The 16,873-nt window shown below is 33.8% G+C and overlaps 2 protein-coding genes across 2 annotated transcripts; both read left to right on the top strand.

Annotated features, from left to right (window-relative positions):
* The first annotated feature begins 119 nt into the window (after positions 1-119).
* LOC114730221 (uncharacterized protein At4g13200, chloroplastic) lies at positions 120-5,379 on the top strand. Its single transcript, XM_028917268.1, has 4 exons — positions 120-131; positions 1,229-1,469; positions 2,561-2,715; positions 4,963-5,379. The coding sequence occupies exons 2-4, from the start codon at positions 1,253-1,255 to the stop codon at positions 5,200-5,202; spliced, it is 612 nt and encodes a 203-aa protein (XP_028773101.1). The 5' UTR covers positions 120-131; positions 1,229-1,252; the 3' UTR covers positions 5,203-5,379.
* Positions 5,380-12,098: 6,719 nt separating this feature from the next.
* Positions 12,099-15,208, top strand: LOC114730212 (vesicle-associated membrane protein 722). The gene is made up of 5 exons (XM_028917253.1): positions 12,099-12,412; positions 13,422-13,563; positions 13,656-13,776; positions 14,006-14,068; positions 14,814-15,208. Exons 1-5 carry the CDS (start codon positions 12,223-12,225, stop codon positions 14,961-14,963), a joined length of 666 nt encoding a protein of 221 aa, XP_028773086.1. The 5' UTR covers positions 12,099-12,222; the 3' UTR covers positions 14,964-15,208.
* The last annotated feature ends 1,665 nt before the right edge of the window (positions 15,209-16,873 follow it).

Below are 16,873 nucleotides of genomic sequence, written 5' to 3'. Positions count from 1 at the left end.
GAACGATTACGGCGCCGTTTAGATTTTTTTCAAAATAATTTAAGATTACAAACAAAAAAGGGGCTTCTTGCGAGCCAAAAACCTTTAATTTTGGATCGATGATGAAATGAAAGAGCTGTTTTTAAGCTTTTGTTGGATGAGGGGGGAAAAAACCAGAAGCACAGTTATAAATTGGGTAAATATGTAATTTTAACTCTTATTTTGTTTCTCAACTACAATTTTATCCCTAATTTTTTATTGAGGGTATAAATAGAATTGCACTAAAAAAATAACAAATAAATTATACCTGAGAAATAAGATCAAATTTAAAATTAAACTATTAAAAAGATAAAAATAAAATTATGCCTGAAAAATAAAATATTTTTTTTACCGAACCTGAAAAATAAGATTAGACTTTATAAAGTTTGATTTAAGGAGAACATCTGTTGATATTTTATGACCAAATTTATTTACTTGTATAAACATTTTTTAATTATAATTTAGGAAATATAAAGTAAGTATATTAAAAGAATTTTATCTCAATTTATTTAAAATATATTTATTTAAGTGACTTCAAAGAGGCACTTTTTCCTTCACGTTTAGCTCTTTCAGACTTATTTTTTGGCTTCAAATATATTCAACTAAAATACTGTAAAAAGCATTACGTTCGTCTAAACACGATACGTCTACCCAAAAGTTATTGTCGGAAATGTTATTACATTGACTCATTCTTTTTCCCGTTTTTATTTATATATTTCAAATAATATTTTATTTTTCCTAACCCTGATGCGGCCGTTTTATAAAACATGTTTATTATCTTTTTAATCTCATTTAGGATAAAGCAGCACTAACAGCCCTATTTTATTTTATTTTTCATGTATACACCCACCACAATTTTCTTGGTGGTATAATCTTTTAAATTTTGTCACTTTTTTATTTATCTAAAAGCACTCTTTTACTTGTATTCATCTTAACTGTTAGAATTAATAATTTTGATTCCTTTTATTAAATTATTAATAATTTTATACAAAGTAATCAAATTACTGTCATATTAAAAAAATTTGGCGAAAAAATTTACGCCAAATTTAAAAAATTACAGCAATAATTGCACCGCTCAGAAATTAGGTGCGGAGTGTGCACCTTTTCCTTTTAATTTATGAATTGTTTTTATTAAAAAAATGTTCACCTCACCCGGGAGAATGCGCGGAATTTTGGCTGTGATTGACGGCATAAAAGAGCAAGACTGAAGGAGCGATAAAGGATTTGGGACAAGATGATGAGTGGGGCTTCACCTTCAGCGCCTCCCGCGCCATGTTCTTGTTCCTTGTCCAAACCCCAACTTCCTCTACATCTCTTGTCCTGGAATTCAGTTGTGCCTTGTACTTCATCATGTCCCAAGCTCAAAGGCTTTAGATTTGCCAGCAAAAGGGGTTATCAGAACATTGGAGTTCGATGCAATAGTAGCATTTGGCCTGGTGGTCCCGGCTCTGGTACAAAACGTTTTCTTTTTTTAAAAAAAAAAAAAGAATTATCTTCTTCTTTTGATACTTGTAAGGTTGTCTCTATCTGACCTCTTAGATGCTGCTATTGTTCTCCTGTATAAGGCCGGCACGCTTTTTATACTATTGCTGGTTAGTTTACCTGTGTGATGATGCTTGAAAGAGGGTTTGTCGAATGAAGCTTTAGGATGTGTCATTGATGGGTTTTGGCCTTAAAGCACCGATGTACCATTGTACCCTAAGTTACTGTATTTGATACGAGTGTCGTAATCACAACTCATGCCGGTGAACTCTATTTTTAAAGTATAATAAACTGCAATTGATTGAAATTTTCATCCTGAACGTTGTCTCGTTTTCTGCATTTACATGAGAAATGAGTATGGACAGTCAAACCTGCCTCATTTTTTTTTCTATTTTACTGAAGGGTCTAGTTGGATTTGGATGTTATGGATTTTTGACAAATTTTAAGAGCATCTATTCTTAGACCTTGGATTCAATTTGCTGCCTTGGATTCATTATATCAACTGGTGATGTTGCCACTTGGCAGAAAAGGACATGCGCTTGTAAATGGGTCTATGGCAGCTCAAAGTTTTAGTGCCATCTTACTTCTAAATGGATCGGTGGCAGCCTACTTTGAATGGCTTTCACTTTGGTGCTCCAGGTAGCCGTTTTCCAAAGAATGGCATTCACTCTGGTGGTCCCTGCACCCCCTCTCCCAGGTGAGTGCTGGGGGTGCCGTTCAATTTTGACCATTTTGGTATCAAGTAACCCTTTCCTATGTCAGCTGGCTCCTAGTGTAATGAAAGATTCATTTGTTATGACTTGAGCCAGGAGGAGGCTAGAATGTTAGGTAGGAGAGCCTCAAGACTTTACAATACTATCTTAAGGCTTCATGGTTACCCAAGGTTCAAAGAGGTAGCTTAGGAATGTTGCACAATCTGTCTATTTCACATCCATGTTTTCTAGGAAGTTCACTGAGTGTTTGATTGAAATGAATTGAAGACTTAGTTTGTACAGTTGTATATATTGGTTTAAATGCATAAGGTAATGAGTTTCAATGCATAAGATAATGAATCACGCAGGCGACAGTGACAGCAGGAGCATTCTGGATGCATTTTTCTTGGGAAAGGCACTAGCTGAAGCTGTAAATGAGCGTATTGAGTCCACAGTTGGTGAGTTTTTAAGTACTGTCGGTAGAGCGCAAGCTGAACAAAGAAAGCAAGTTCAAGATTTCCAAGTAAGGGCAGTTTAAGCTAGAATTACAATTTACTGCATTCCTTGTCAATGTCAAATTTCAAACACCATTCTACGTAGAACCACCCCCTGTCCCATATCTCTTTGCTTCAGGACAGATCAAATAATATCATGTCTCTTATGCTGATTTTAATAATTGGAAAAATAGAAACTGTTCAAAGATTTAGGCCTTGTTTGTTTTCTTGTTTTGAAAACAGTTTTGTTTTTAAAAAAAGTTTTAAAAAATTTGTTTGGTAAATTGTTTTTAGCTACATGTGTTTAAAAACCCCAAAAAAAAAATCTGTTTTTAAAAACTAAAAAACCAAAAATTTTTTTTCTTTCGTTATTTTTGTTTTTGCATCTTTATTTTTTGTTTGGGAAAATTGGGAAACCCTTTTTTCTCTGCTTCATAACTTTTTTTTTTTCCATGTGAGAACTTGAGTGCTCATCAAAGCTTCACCCTCTGATTTAGTATGTTTATTTTCAAATGTAATTTTTCAGAACAATTATCCAAACAGAATTTTTTTGGTTTTTTGTTTCCAAAACTTATTTTAAAAAAAATTATAAAATTGTTTTGAGAACAAAAAACAAAAGACAGAAACAAACAGGCCCTTAAATTTTGACAGTTTTGCAATGCAACTGTTTGGGCATCCAGAAAATACGCCATGAGCTGCAAACTGCATTACAGAATATGGTGCATCCCTGCCTCTCACTGAATTAGATGTAAAATGCGTGATTCTAATAACTGGAGTTCGTAAGTAATCAGTATTTTAGTTCCCATGAACATTAGACCACAAAAATAATTCCAGCTGTCCAAATTTGAAATTTCCATTTGTTAATGAATAGTCAACAAATATAGCACCTAAAGGAGGAGAGGATGAGTAAGAGAATGGTAAATAATTGATATGCAAGAGAATGGTGTGTCATAGATGAAGGAGATATGCAATAGGAAAGGATATTTAATATCTTTATGACAGTCTGTATCTATTCTCATTAGAAATTCTTATTTTGGTTTGGTGACCTAATCATGGGCCTCTAATCACCGGTAGAGATGACCCTTGATCATTGATTTGTCATATTGACTTTGAATTTTGAGAATTTAGTGATTTTTTTTCCTTTTTGTCCCTTCCTCTTCTACGTCACTTGGATTTAGTACCTCAATGAGGATGTGAGAGAATGGTGTCATTTAGAACAACTAGGAAATGCTGTATGAGAGTATTTTTACTATTTCAGGGTACCTATTGTCTTTAGGAATTCTCATGTTGGTTTGGTTTCAAAGAAATAGGCCTCTAGACATTTGGGCTTGGAGTTTATATTTTTGGGGAGCCAACACGGTTTTGTGTAAGCACAGTGCTTGATAAAGTTTAACTGCTGATCCAGAACACTTGTTAAATAACCTCCCTATGCCAGTGCCTGCCTGGATTATATCTAATTATGGAATGAGCAGAACACAGGATACCTCTTGATTGGAAATTCTTTCTATCAGCAATAGCAACAAAACCTTATCTCACTAGGTAGGGTTAGCTACATGGATCACACAACGCCACTAAGCTTTGTCAATAACCAAATCTTTAGATAGATTCTTAATGGAAAGATTTTGCTCAATAACTTCATTAAGTATTTTCTTTGGCCTTCTTTTACTCCTTTTCAGAAAACTCCAAACTGATTAATCAACACTCCTCAAGAGTGCAATCAAAGGCCTTCTTTGAATGTGATCAAATCCTCTCAAATGATTTTCTCCCATTTTTTTCTTCAATAGGAGCCTCTCCAACTTTTCTGTGTATATATTCATTACGAATCTTACTCTCTCTCTCTTTTTTTTTTTTTTGGTATGACTAAGCATCCACCTTAGTATCCTCACTTTAGCTACCCTCACTTTATGTTCATATTGTCCCTTTAAAGCCTAGCAATCACTATCGTATAGCATTGTTGGTCTAAAATTCTTTCTATCAATTGTATAATTTTCACATCATGAAGTCTGATATCCAAAATATAGCGAGTCAAAATTTTAGACAAAAATCCGTTTTTGATCCTCAGGTTTTGAAAGTAATTCTAGTAGTTCTTACATTTTATTATACAATGATTTGAGGATCAGAAATTCTGAATTTTTTTTTTTTAACCAAAGAAATTCTGAGGTTGAAACTTCAACGTAGGTCTTTGTGTGTAAAGTCTATGATTTTGAAGTCAATCCTTGTACTTTCATGCAATCGCCTTTGAAGATGTAAATTTGGGAAAAGACATGTATGTGCAGGATGAAGTGTTGGAAAGAGCCAAAAAAGCAAAGGAAAAGGCAGCACGAGAAGCCATGGAGTCACAAGGGCTGATTTCCGAGTCTTCAGCGGACAGAGAAGTCGCAGACTATGCTGCTACCAGACCTTCATATTCTGCCACGGAAACTGTTGCTTCTGTCCAGCCTAGCCCTCCGGATGAAACAACTAATGATCCTGAGAGAGAGGAGCGACCTGCTTTGAATTCTTCAACTGATGACTGATTTTTCATCCATGAATGTACGAGATACTGAAACTATGCTATATAGAGGATATGCCTCTGCAGTGTAATTAAGTTATCAAGATGACAAGTTTTATATGTTATTTCTTTCGTTAGTGAGTTAATCCTTGTAGTTCCAAAGAATTTTAAATTAATAAGCTCTTATAGTTTTAAAAGTTCATGATCCTGCTGGTAAAGAAGAGTTTGTGATCGGTTTTTATTGCCTCACAATTTACAACTTGAGTCTCCACCATTATTGGTGCACATGCATGGATCCACGTGTTAGGGAGTTGGATCTTTTTCCCGTTTGATTCGTCAAAAGGTAGGAAACGGAAGATATTTTAATTATCCCATATTTCGTTTGAGAGGAAGAGAAGGGAGGAGAAATATTTAATGAAGTTGATTCATGAAGGGAAAGAGGGGAGATAGTTAAAATATACCCTCCCTCCCATTTCCAAAACTCTCCAATCCGGAGGGGAGGGGAGCGGAGGGGAGGAGTGTTGCCCTCCATTTTCCTTATCCTAACAATAGGAGAAGTCAAAAGAATTGTTCTCCTTTTTCTTCAGAAAAAATACCCAACCAAACGAAGGCATAAAGTTCTGGGAGTCGATGCTCTTGAGTTTCTGTTTCTTTTTTGGACACTATTTACTGCTTTCTAGTTTTTAGTTTTTTGAAGATGTTGGGATGCTGTACTCATGTTCAAGTGTATTTTGTTGCCCTTGTTACTTTGCAGATAGTTTCTTGAGTATGAAATGATATGTATACAGATTTGGCCAAATACAAAGGGCTAAAGTTTCAGTTGATTAGATGAAATGTTTTTGATAAAAATGAACTTCTTGTATTTGCGCATCAGTTATGAAAAAGATTAAGAAAATTATCTTTAAGCATTACAAGTTTTTTAAAAAAAATGTGATTTAAAGATTTAATGCTAATAAATAATTCTTTGACACTTTAAAAAAATAAGGTCATTACTAAATCTTTCTTCGTAATTGCTTACAATCCTTGGAGGTAGTTTTTCCTGTAATGTTTTTCCTAGTGTTTTTTTTTCCGGTGTAAGCACCCAGGATCCTGAACCAGGCCACTCTCAAGCACAACAACGGGCTTAGGCTAATCCGAATCGAGGTATAACAAGAATCATTAAGATTGGCGCCCCTAGCCCCCTAGCCTCTAAGATGCTACATTCCCACTTCTCAAACTCAAAACCCATGGTTAAGCTAGAACAGTCCCAACCAGCTGATCTAATCATCAGGGTTATAACTCTCTTAATGTTTAGGTCAATAGTCCCCAGGCATATATTGGTCCACGGAAGACAAGAATTAGTTGGTATTTCCTGAATTTTGGGATAATATGCAAATTTATAATGGAAGTTTTCACTCATGATCATTGACCACTCCAACAATTTTTTCAACTCAAATTTATCCTAAAAATTTAAAACCCTCGCAATATTACCTCTTATTGTTAATATTTTTAATAGTAAGGGATATTATTGCTATGATTTTAAACTTTTAAGGTAAATTTACACCTAAAAATTTTTTGGATACCTAGCATCTCTAAGTTTTTATATTATCAAAATGAACTTCAGATGATTAAGTGCCTTGCAAAAACGGCGAAAGGACCATCTTGGGAAGGTGTTCAGGAGATGGTAATGAAAATAATAAATAATGAATAATAAAAAGTGGGCAACATTAGTGTTCTTTAGTCACGACATTGCAATGATTTTGACATCTGAGAAGTATGTATTTTAATGTCCGTTAAACTTAATGGTCAGTGTTAAGATTTTTTGGTTTTCCAAACGAAATGGTTGAGGGATAAAAATGCTTTTAACCCTAATGAAATTACATAAATAAAAGGTTAATATAATCTTTGATCTTTTAAGTTTGTCCTCATTTTGATTTTGGTTCCTTAAGTTTTTTTTGAATGATAAAAAAAAATAGATATAACTTTAAACAAACAAAAGAACAAAAAAAAACAATAACAACCTAAACTCCTTTATTACCCTCCGCTTCTCAGTAAGGAGGAGGAGGTTGATCAAGGATCCAAAAGAAGCTATCAAGACTATATAAAAGTTTAGCTAAGTAGTCAGCTAAGTGGTTTTCATCCCTATACATATGATAAATATTAATCTTCCAATCTCTGTTAAAAATTAATCTAGCATCATCAATAATATCCTTGAAAGGGTGTTGGCCATCCTAACTCTTGGTGATTAGGTTGATAGCCTCCAAGCTGTCAGAGTAAAGTGAGACTTCCTTGAAATTCCTACTCCAGTACATGTTAAGGTCGTGAATCATCCCAATCATCTTCGCAATTGTAGGGGGCACATTTGTGAGTTTACAGTTGAAACCAATAATCCAACTATCTATGTTGTCCTGCATTACTCCATTGCAACAACTTCTTCCATCCTGTAAAACAGAACCATCCACTGCAAGCTTCACCGCTCCACCTGCATGGCCATTGCTTTGTCCCTCATTTGTTTCATAGAAATTGTAAAACCTGTAGTGTTTTAATAGATTTTGATCTAGACACACTATGAAAAAGCTAGAAAACCCGTTACGAGGATCATCTATGCTAGGTGTGTTGAAAAGGCAATTATATCTAACCACCCATATGTCCTAACAGATGTAACCAAAAAGAGTAGCCCAAGGGATCTTCTTAGTCTAGTCATTCCATGCTTCATTGGTGAGATTCCAAGTAACCCACTTCGTGTCATGTTTGGACACAAAAGCGTTCCATATCGAGGCCTTGATTACTAATTTCCATATGTCTTTAGCATTGACACACCTATGAAGAAGGTGCACACAATTTCTGCCTGGTTGCATCCAAAAGGGCAACTTGCCTCTTGCTGAACTCCCTGTCCACTCTTAATTGCATCATGTGGATCCTGTCACGGCAGAATAGCCACATAAGAGATTTAATCTTTTCTGGGATTCTCTATCTCCAAGGATGTTTCTAAATGCCCTCCATCAGTTGGTTGGTACCTACAAAAATGAAAGAGTATGCAGATTTAATAGTAAAGATACCGTTAGTGAACAGTTTCTATAAGAATTCATCCTCTCCTCTCTTCTCACTGGGTGGGTGTGCACAAGAAATTCAATCCACAATATGAGGATGGAACCATAGAAGAAGTTTCTGTCTGTCCCAATCTCCCCTATTTGCCACATAACCAATCACACGCTCCTCTCTATCAATCATCATTTTAAGAACAAGGATGAGATCAATTAAGAGAGTGTATATTTTAGACCAATTATCAAACCAAAAAGAAGTAGACAGCCTATTACCTATTTTCCTCCCTACTCCATTCTTGAACTTTTGCCACACTTAACAAATTCCCCTCTAAGTAAGAGAAGAGTAGCGATAATTTTCCACTTCGGGCATATTAGGACTACCACACATGTACTTTGATCTTAGGACCTTGACCCATAGTACCTCCTTCTTAGTGAGTAGATTCTAACAAAGCTTCATGATATAGGCTTCATTCTATTTCTGCATATTCTTTATGCACTAACCTCCTACTTTTTTATCTTGAAGAATTTGATCCCAAGATATAAGGTGCATTTTTCCTTCGTCTTCATTTTCTTCCCATAAAAAGCTTCTACTTTTCTGTTCCAACTGTCTCAGGAGCTTTTTAGGGAGCAATCTAGTCTAAATGTAGTAAGAAAGAAGAGCAGATAGGACTATTCTAACAAGAACTATTCTTCCTATAAAATTAAAACAATTACATTTCCATCCTGAGAGTCTTTCTTGTGTCTTTTCTAGAAGGGGAGCAAAATTGATATAGGACGCCCTTTCATGGATCAGAGGAATTCCCAAGTAATTGCCCAGGTCACCTATAAGTCCCACTCCCATTTTTTGGCTTAGTATGGATTAGGAAACTCGTACAAGAAAAGTCTTACAGCACTTTTGTATGGATAAGTCACATCCATCATGTGTTATGGTAGTTGCAAGATCTTTAAACGTGGATTAAAGATTCATTTAGATTTAGAGAAGGTGATAAAAAAAAATACTTAGTCCAAAAGCACTCATATATTTAGCTAATCATGCACATACAACTGGATATATCATTTGTTAATTAGCATCATATAGGGTTGGAATGAAGTTAAGCGCATTTTTTGTTATTTTAAGGGTAATATAGGGGTGATATTTTTTTTATCAGAATATACTCATGACTAATTTTATTGGCTATGCAAACGAAGGATTTTTGTGTGATCCTCGTGTTGAGAGATCACTGTATAGTTCACATGTTGTTAAACCACAAATAAACTATTTGTCTCATGATCTTCAAAAGATTGTAAAAATTAATATTGGTCATATTTATTTAAATTTAATATTTGGAATGCTTGTTCATTATATTAGAATTTACAGGCTCAAAAATTTCAACTGATATTGTCAAGAAGGGGAGTTGATGCACATTGTACTTTTTTTTTTTTTCTCTTTCTATGATTTTGTCCCATTGAGTTTTTCTAGCAAAGTTTTTAATGAGGTGACACTGTATAGTGTATTAATAAATGTTGTACTCCTTTTCTTCTACTAGATTTTTGTCCCATTGGGTTTTTCCTATTGACATTGGGTTTTTAGTTTTATAACATAAATCATTTTGAAATGGAATTTCGGACTTAAAATGCTATGGTGGTTAAAAAAAAAAAAACTCATTTGTTCATTTAATGTAAAAGCTACTAAACTAAGCTTGATAAATTAAGCTAAATAAATTACTTAATTTTAATATGACATTATCTCCCCAAAATATCTTTATATAATATTGGATTATATATCAATTTAAAAGTTAAATAAATTGGTTTAAGAAAAACTGATATATATATATATATATATATATATATATAATATGGATTAAGTAGTTACATTTCGATTCACCATCATTTTCTTGACTAATTCCTGCTTTAAGACCGGAAGAGTAACACTTTTAGAAGAGAGAAAACATACATTTAAATACAGATATTCCTGCTCGGACAAAACCAATAATATCTTTTGTTTGCAATGTTTGATATTCACCGAATTTCTAGTAAGACTAAAATTTGGAAATTTCATAGCAGTTGCTATTTCATTTGCGTGTGCGCGTAGAATTGTTCCAAATTATCATAAGAAAAGTACGCATGAAAATCTTGTTTAATAAATTTTCGTATACAGAATTTAATATTCAAACACTTTTTATTATTTAAGATTTTTGTCAATAGAATTAGAAGTGACGTAATGATAGAATGAATCATGTGTGCCATTGCATATGAATTACGTAATCAATCAATCATCAACATATATAATAAAATCAATTGTTATTGTTATTTTACTAACAGATAATTTTAATTAATGCTTTTTTAAGAGAAAATTAAAAATACTTCTAAAATTTTAAAATCCCAAATCAAGAATGACTCGTAAAATGTATTATTATTTACTTTTCAAATATTATTAATTGTTATTAAAGTATGATAAAATGACTGATTTGAAAATTCAAAATTTAAAGATATTTTTCTGGGATTATTTCTTTTCTGAATGAAATGTGGGGTTAATATAACCTCTAACAATATAGAGATATATAACATTTAATAATAGTGCTAGTTCATCGTTAGTACATAGTGATATTTTTTTTTTTTACGCAACTATTGATATCAGGAAAAATGACCAAAAAAAATTAGTTGGAAATTACTAAATACTCCTCCGGTCCTTATTATAAGACACCATTTGACTTTTTATTTGGTCCTAATTATAAGATCCCAATCCATTTTTTCTCTTATATTTATATATATTTTTTCAAGATAATCCTTCTAATAATGATAGTTTTAGCCAATATACTTAATTAGCAAGGATATTTTAGGAATGACAACACTTATTTATTATAAATAACCAACTTAACTTACTTCCTTAATCTCCTCAAATAAGTCAATTGGGTCTTATAATTAGGACCGGAGGAGTAGCAAATAAGAAATCTCAACAAAAATTTGTTGTCATTTACAAATTTAATATTGTCAATACTAAATAAAGTGTTATTATCAAACTTGATTTGGAATTTAATAATTTTCAGCTTCATTTTTTGTTATTTTTCTTTAATATTATCGCAGAGGATTGGTTAACATTTTTTTGACTTATAAATATGTATATAAAGTTAACTGTGTCCAAATTTTCTGAGAATCCCTCTCTTTCGTTTTTCTTCTTAAAATCTTGTTTCCATTGTCAATAAAATGGATTATTCGCGTTTAAATATTTCAAAAAATGTTTGTTCACTTCCTCTCTTTTATTTATGTATGTATAATAATAATTTTTAAAATATTAAATCTTAATTACCTATTATCTCTGGTTATAAATATAAAAGCTAGTTGACTAATTTGAGTAGATTAAGAAAATAAGTTAAGTTAGTTATTTATAATAAATAGTTGTTGTTTTTTCTAAAATATATTTACTAATCAAGTTCATTAGTTGGACTCGTTATTATTAAAATGGCTATCTTGAAAAAAAAAGAAAAGAATAAATATGAACAATAGAATGGATTGGATTTTATAATTAAGATCAAAATAAAAGTCAAATAAAATCTTATATTAAGAATTGAGGGTATTATTTTTATTTAACAGTGGAGTTAAGATTTTGAGAAGAAAATCAAAAAGAAAATTACCCCTCTTGTATATTTTGTATGGCAGTGAAACCACAGCTGAGCCCCTGTTGCCTGTTGGCCCCAACCCGAGTTCTCACTCATTGTTTGCGGTGAGCGGATTTACTGCTTTGCCGTTCTAGAAAGGAGACTGCTCTCTGAGACTCTGACCTCGTCAACGAATTTTCAAATTTGAAAAGATCACACCACAGCGTGGCATTTTCGTCATAATGCACCACCTTCGAGGGCATTAATATCTACTCCGAATCAAAATACACGCTTCTCTCCCTCGGTTCCCCATTTGATCCCCGTAGTTGTCAACCTTCTCCTCCCCTCTCTTGATCGCTGTGTCTTCGTTTTGAAATCTTCTCTCTGCAACGAAAGTTACGAAACCCTTCGATTTCTTTCTGAATCTGTGGCGAGATTTGTGTTCTTATGGGTCAGCAGTCGTTGATCTACAGCTTTGTGGCGCGAGGCACGGTGATCCTGGCTGAGTACACCGACTTCTCTGGCAACTTCACCAACATAGCCTTGCAGTGCCTCCAGAAGCTCCCTGCCTCCAACAACAAATTCACCTACAACTGCGACGGTCACACCTTCAACTACCTCGCCGATAATGGATTCAGTAATTTCTATTTCGTCCTTTTTGTGATCTTGATCTTTTTGTTTGCTTCCTCTCCCTGATCCGCGTCTTGTCGGTGTTTTCTGACTACCACCCGTTGCTTGATTTAGTTAGTTAGGCCCTTTTTAAAGTTTTTTTCTGTACGTTGGATTTCGATGATGAAGCTGGCTTCTTGTCTTATTTGTTTAAAGAAATTTTTCTATTACAATGGAAGTGGTCTTCCAGGGTTGAGCCTCGGAGCTGAAGTTTTTGAGAACGAAATATAAAGGTGCATCAATGTAATGGATCTGTTCTGTACATTCAGTGCGGCCGTATTGTTCAAATTGGTGAAAATACTAGGAATAAACTTTGCGGTTGAAATTATTGATCTTTGGTGAGATGAGTCCAATAGATTTGAGTTTGTAGATAAACAATCATGCATATAAAAAAATGCGGTTAAGTGCGTGCCGGTGTAGTTTCTTGCTAAAGCCTTCGACAATACTGTAATATGGTGGTATTTCAATTAAATCCAGTTATCTTCTGCTGTACTTGGGATGATCAAAGGGAGGATTGGTCTTAATGGCTTTCTAACAACTTGATCCGGCCATTGGAGATTGTGAACTGATTATGGAATTTTGATCTCGTAATAATGAGCAACATGAGATTGAGATTTAGAAGTTTAATGCGCCTAGCCTGACTTTGCTATAGAATATAGATTATCAGCAGAGATGTTCATGGATATTAAGTTTCACGGAAGAATTTGATAGTAACATTATATTGTTTCCCGCTTCTACCCCCCATTCTGTCACCTTAATTTTATTTACTGGTAAGCTCAAAGTTGATAGGATGTGAAAAGTACTATTCATACGCGTTTTCAAGAAGATGTAGGTGTAATATAAAGCATCAAGAATAATTTTTCTGAACTAAGTACCATATGTCATGCTCTGTGGTTTTTAAAGATGCTGATTGGTGTTCTATAGTTCTTGAAAAAGGCCTATTAGTAGTCAGACTAACTTGATCTATTACTTTGTAGCTTACTGTGTAGTGGCAGTGGAGTCTGTTGGTCGTCAGATTCCATTGGCCTTCCTTGAACGCGTTAAGGAGGATTTTGCCAAGAGATATGGTGGAGGAAAGGCTGCTACAGCTGCTGCTAAAAGCCTTAACAGAGAATTTGGGTACTTACGTTTACTTAACTATACATAAAATAGACATTCCTTTCTGTTGACTATAGAATCAATATGAAGACCATATGTTGTTCATGGTGTAGACCCAAGTTGAGGGAGCACATGCAGTACTGTGTGGATCATCCGGAGGAGGTTAGCAAACTTGCAAAAGTGAAAGCTCAGGTTTCTGAAGTTAAAGAAGTCATGATGGAAAATATTGAGAAGGTATGTCACTTAGATGCTGCCAATATGTCTTCTTTTAGGGTAGATGGAGTATCTCCTCTTGAAAATTGTTATATTTGGGATTTCCTCAGGTTTTCTTTGGCCAGATTCAGATACAATAGTCGGGGTAGTGGATAGAGTATTCACTTCCCGTCTGCTGGGGAGCGTTCTTAAGATTATCTGATTGTCTAATATCTGGCTTTGTATGTGTATTGTAATGTCTTATATGCAGGTTCTCGATCGTGGAGAGAAGATTGAGGTTTTGGTGGATAAAACTGAGAATCTTCGCTCTCAGGTATTAAGATCCTATTATGGTTCATGTATAAACCTAAAAAGAAAGTTATGGTAAAACAAGCTAAGAAAAACCTAAAAAGATCATATTATGCTGTCCATTTTATGTATATATTTTCTGGTTGATTTTATGCTATGTACTGTGAAAAACAGCAAGTAGTTATCTCTATTGTATCTTTACGCTCTTTCATTTAAAGGCTTGTTTTCACCTGCACGTGCAAATTAGATTTTAAAAGATGAGTAATTACAAAATAACTAAATACAAGGTGAGTGTATCCCAGATATTTGGCTAGCATACAAGAAACGGAGCCCTTTTTCCTTATTTAAAAATCAAGATATGCAATATAGAAGCAAGAATTGCTATTATTCAACGATAACTATTATTATTTTTTATTTTATTTAATGATACAAGAGATACTCTACTACCTACAAAGTCAATTTTTTTTTTAAATATTATTTGTGTACTAAGCAAGTCCTTCTCAAATGGAAGTCCAAAATATTTCCTCATTCATGAAATGAGTTATTTTGGAAACTTGATCTAAAACGAGATTAGTTTCCAACTTGAATATTGGGCCAATTTTCCTTTTCCATCGAGGGTACTCAATTGGAATGTGCATATATTTCTTTTCTGTGAAGGCATAGGAAGTTAAACTTGCAACGCCTCCTATCATGTGTACAGACGTGTTTGGTTTGAAGCTTTTATGGATTGTAATTGACTATTTGACATTTGAACTGTCATGGGTCTGCAGGCACAAGATTTCAGGACGCAGGGAACCCAGATGAGGAGAAAGATGTGGTTGCAGAACATGAAGATAAAGCTCATAGTTTTGGGTATTATAATTGCCTTGATTCTCATAATTGTTCTTTCGGTGTGCCATGGTTTCAATTGTGGCAAATGAGTCTTCTCAGTCAGGATTATCACTGTGGGGCTTCTGTAATTCTATATATCTGCTTGATACGAACATTATAGATTTGTTCATTTAATATTCTAAAGCCTTGTGTAGAGAAAATGCCTTGGTGGGAAATGAATGTGTAGGAGTTACGTGCATGGCTTTGCACACTGGCCGCTTTGCATTTTTGAAGACTGATTGTTTCATTTGTAGAATTCTATACATATTGAAGGGTCAATTTGTTCCAGAATTTATAATGTGGTTTTTCTCTCTTGAAACCATCCAAATTTAAGCCCCCCCGACATCCGATGTCTCGTTGGGAAATTTTGACACATCTGTTGACCTGAGGCTGATGGAATAATATTCTTCTGAAAGTAATCTGAGAACATGTTCTTCCGTTGCTCCTGGAAAACGATAGAGAATTCATGAAAGTCGGAGTGAAATATATATATATATATATATATATTTTTTAGGGGGGGAGAGTCATTCTAAAAAACTATAAGAATCGATATTTATTTTGAAGGATCATAAATTTAAAATTATATTGAAAGGCGAAAAAGCTGATTGCCTAATATACCCTCTGCATGTTCTAAAACATAACTGTGTAAATAGAACAAAACTTCTTAAATCTATACTTTTTAATCCCATCAATTTGGATGTGTATTACCTTTATACATCATGCATATAATCTCTCAATTCTGTTAACTCACATTTTAAATAAAAAAGGATCTCAATGCCTATCAACTCTAGATTTTTAATTATCTCAGGAATTTGAACTCCCACTTGAAAAAAAAAAAAGGGGTTCAAGCTTTAATTAAACGTTTGGGCAACCCGCACTGGCCATTGTGGGAGAAAATTAGATGCCCCATTACGAAACAAATCGTTTAGAAATTTCTTTTCGCTATTGTAAGAATTTTTTTTAAAAGAAATATTATTATTTTAATTTCATGCATATTTTAGTGGCTTGTGAATATGCCAATTTGATTGCATGTTTAATAGTTTTATTAAAATATGGGAGAGTAAAAGTGTGAGTAATTTTAATTTGATGCATATTTAAGTTCTTTATACAGAAATTATTAACATTTTTGTCTCTTTAACATATAAATTTTTTTTCCCTTAAAGATTGACCACCATCATTTTTATATATATATATTTTTTTTTGGTGGTAAGTAAGAATCAAAGTGTAAGAGGATGCACTAAGAGTTGTAAGAAGCATTCAAAATCCCATACATCAACATCCAATATTCCAATTCCACCTCACCTCCTGGAGAAGAGTTCCAATGCAACAACAGTGCTTTCTATTCAAATAATCCTCAATGAAGCGGGATGCGAGGCGTCCATTCCTCTCAAGTTTATATTCTTCCATTCCTTCCATCACAGCAATGAGATAACTATTTCTTGTTTAACACAGATGGATAAGAAGACAAAACTGCCCTACTTAAGCGCACCTAAAGTTGGAATACACCTTTTCAACAAACTCACTATTTGCTTGTGTTTTAGACATTCCAATCTTAGGTATTAGAGCAGGGAGTGTGCTGTCGATAACCTCCATATTCAGCAATATTAAATTCTTCACGGTTTTTCCTTCTTAAAGGCAAGTGACAAGTTACATATTTGAATTATATTTTACACTGATGATCCAGAATTAATTAACAAAATGTGTGTTTGGCTGGGCTTTTTTCAATGATGCAATCATAGTGATGATTGCATGAAGTCTAATAATCACCTTTCACACTTTCCGTCTTATAAATCCTCATTACCATGTTATAGATGTTATCCGGTCTCGAAATGATCTTGTGTCTGGACAAGTCTAAAGACAAGTCTTCACATGCCTCATGCCCCATAGAAGGCCCCTGCAATAGTTCTTTTGTTGTGGCAAAGCCTTTATATGCTAAAAATTCAACGATAAAGAGGACGAA

Source organism: Neltuma alba, unplaced genomic scaffold (genome assembly GCF_004799145.2).
Source record: "Neltuma alba isolate B1F8T4 unplaced genomic scaffold, ASM479914v2 tig00012718_pilon, whole genome shotgun sequence".
Taxonomy (NCBI): domain Eukaryota; kingdom Viridiplantae; phylum Streptophyta; class Magnoliopsida; order Fabales; family Fabaceae; genus Neltuma; species Neltuma alba.
Note: the sequence above shows the minus strand (reverse complement) of the source record. Positions and strands in the feature narration are given on the sequence as shown.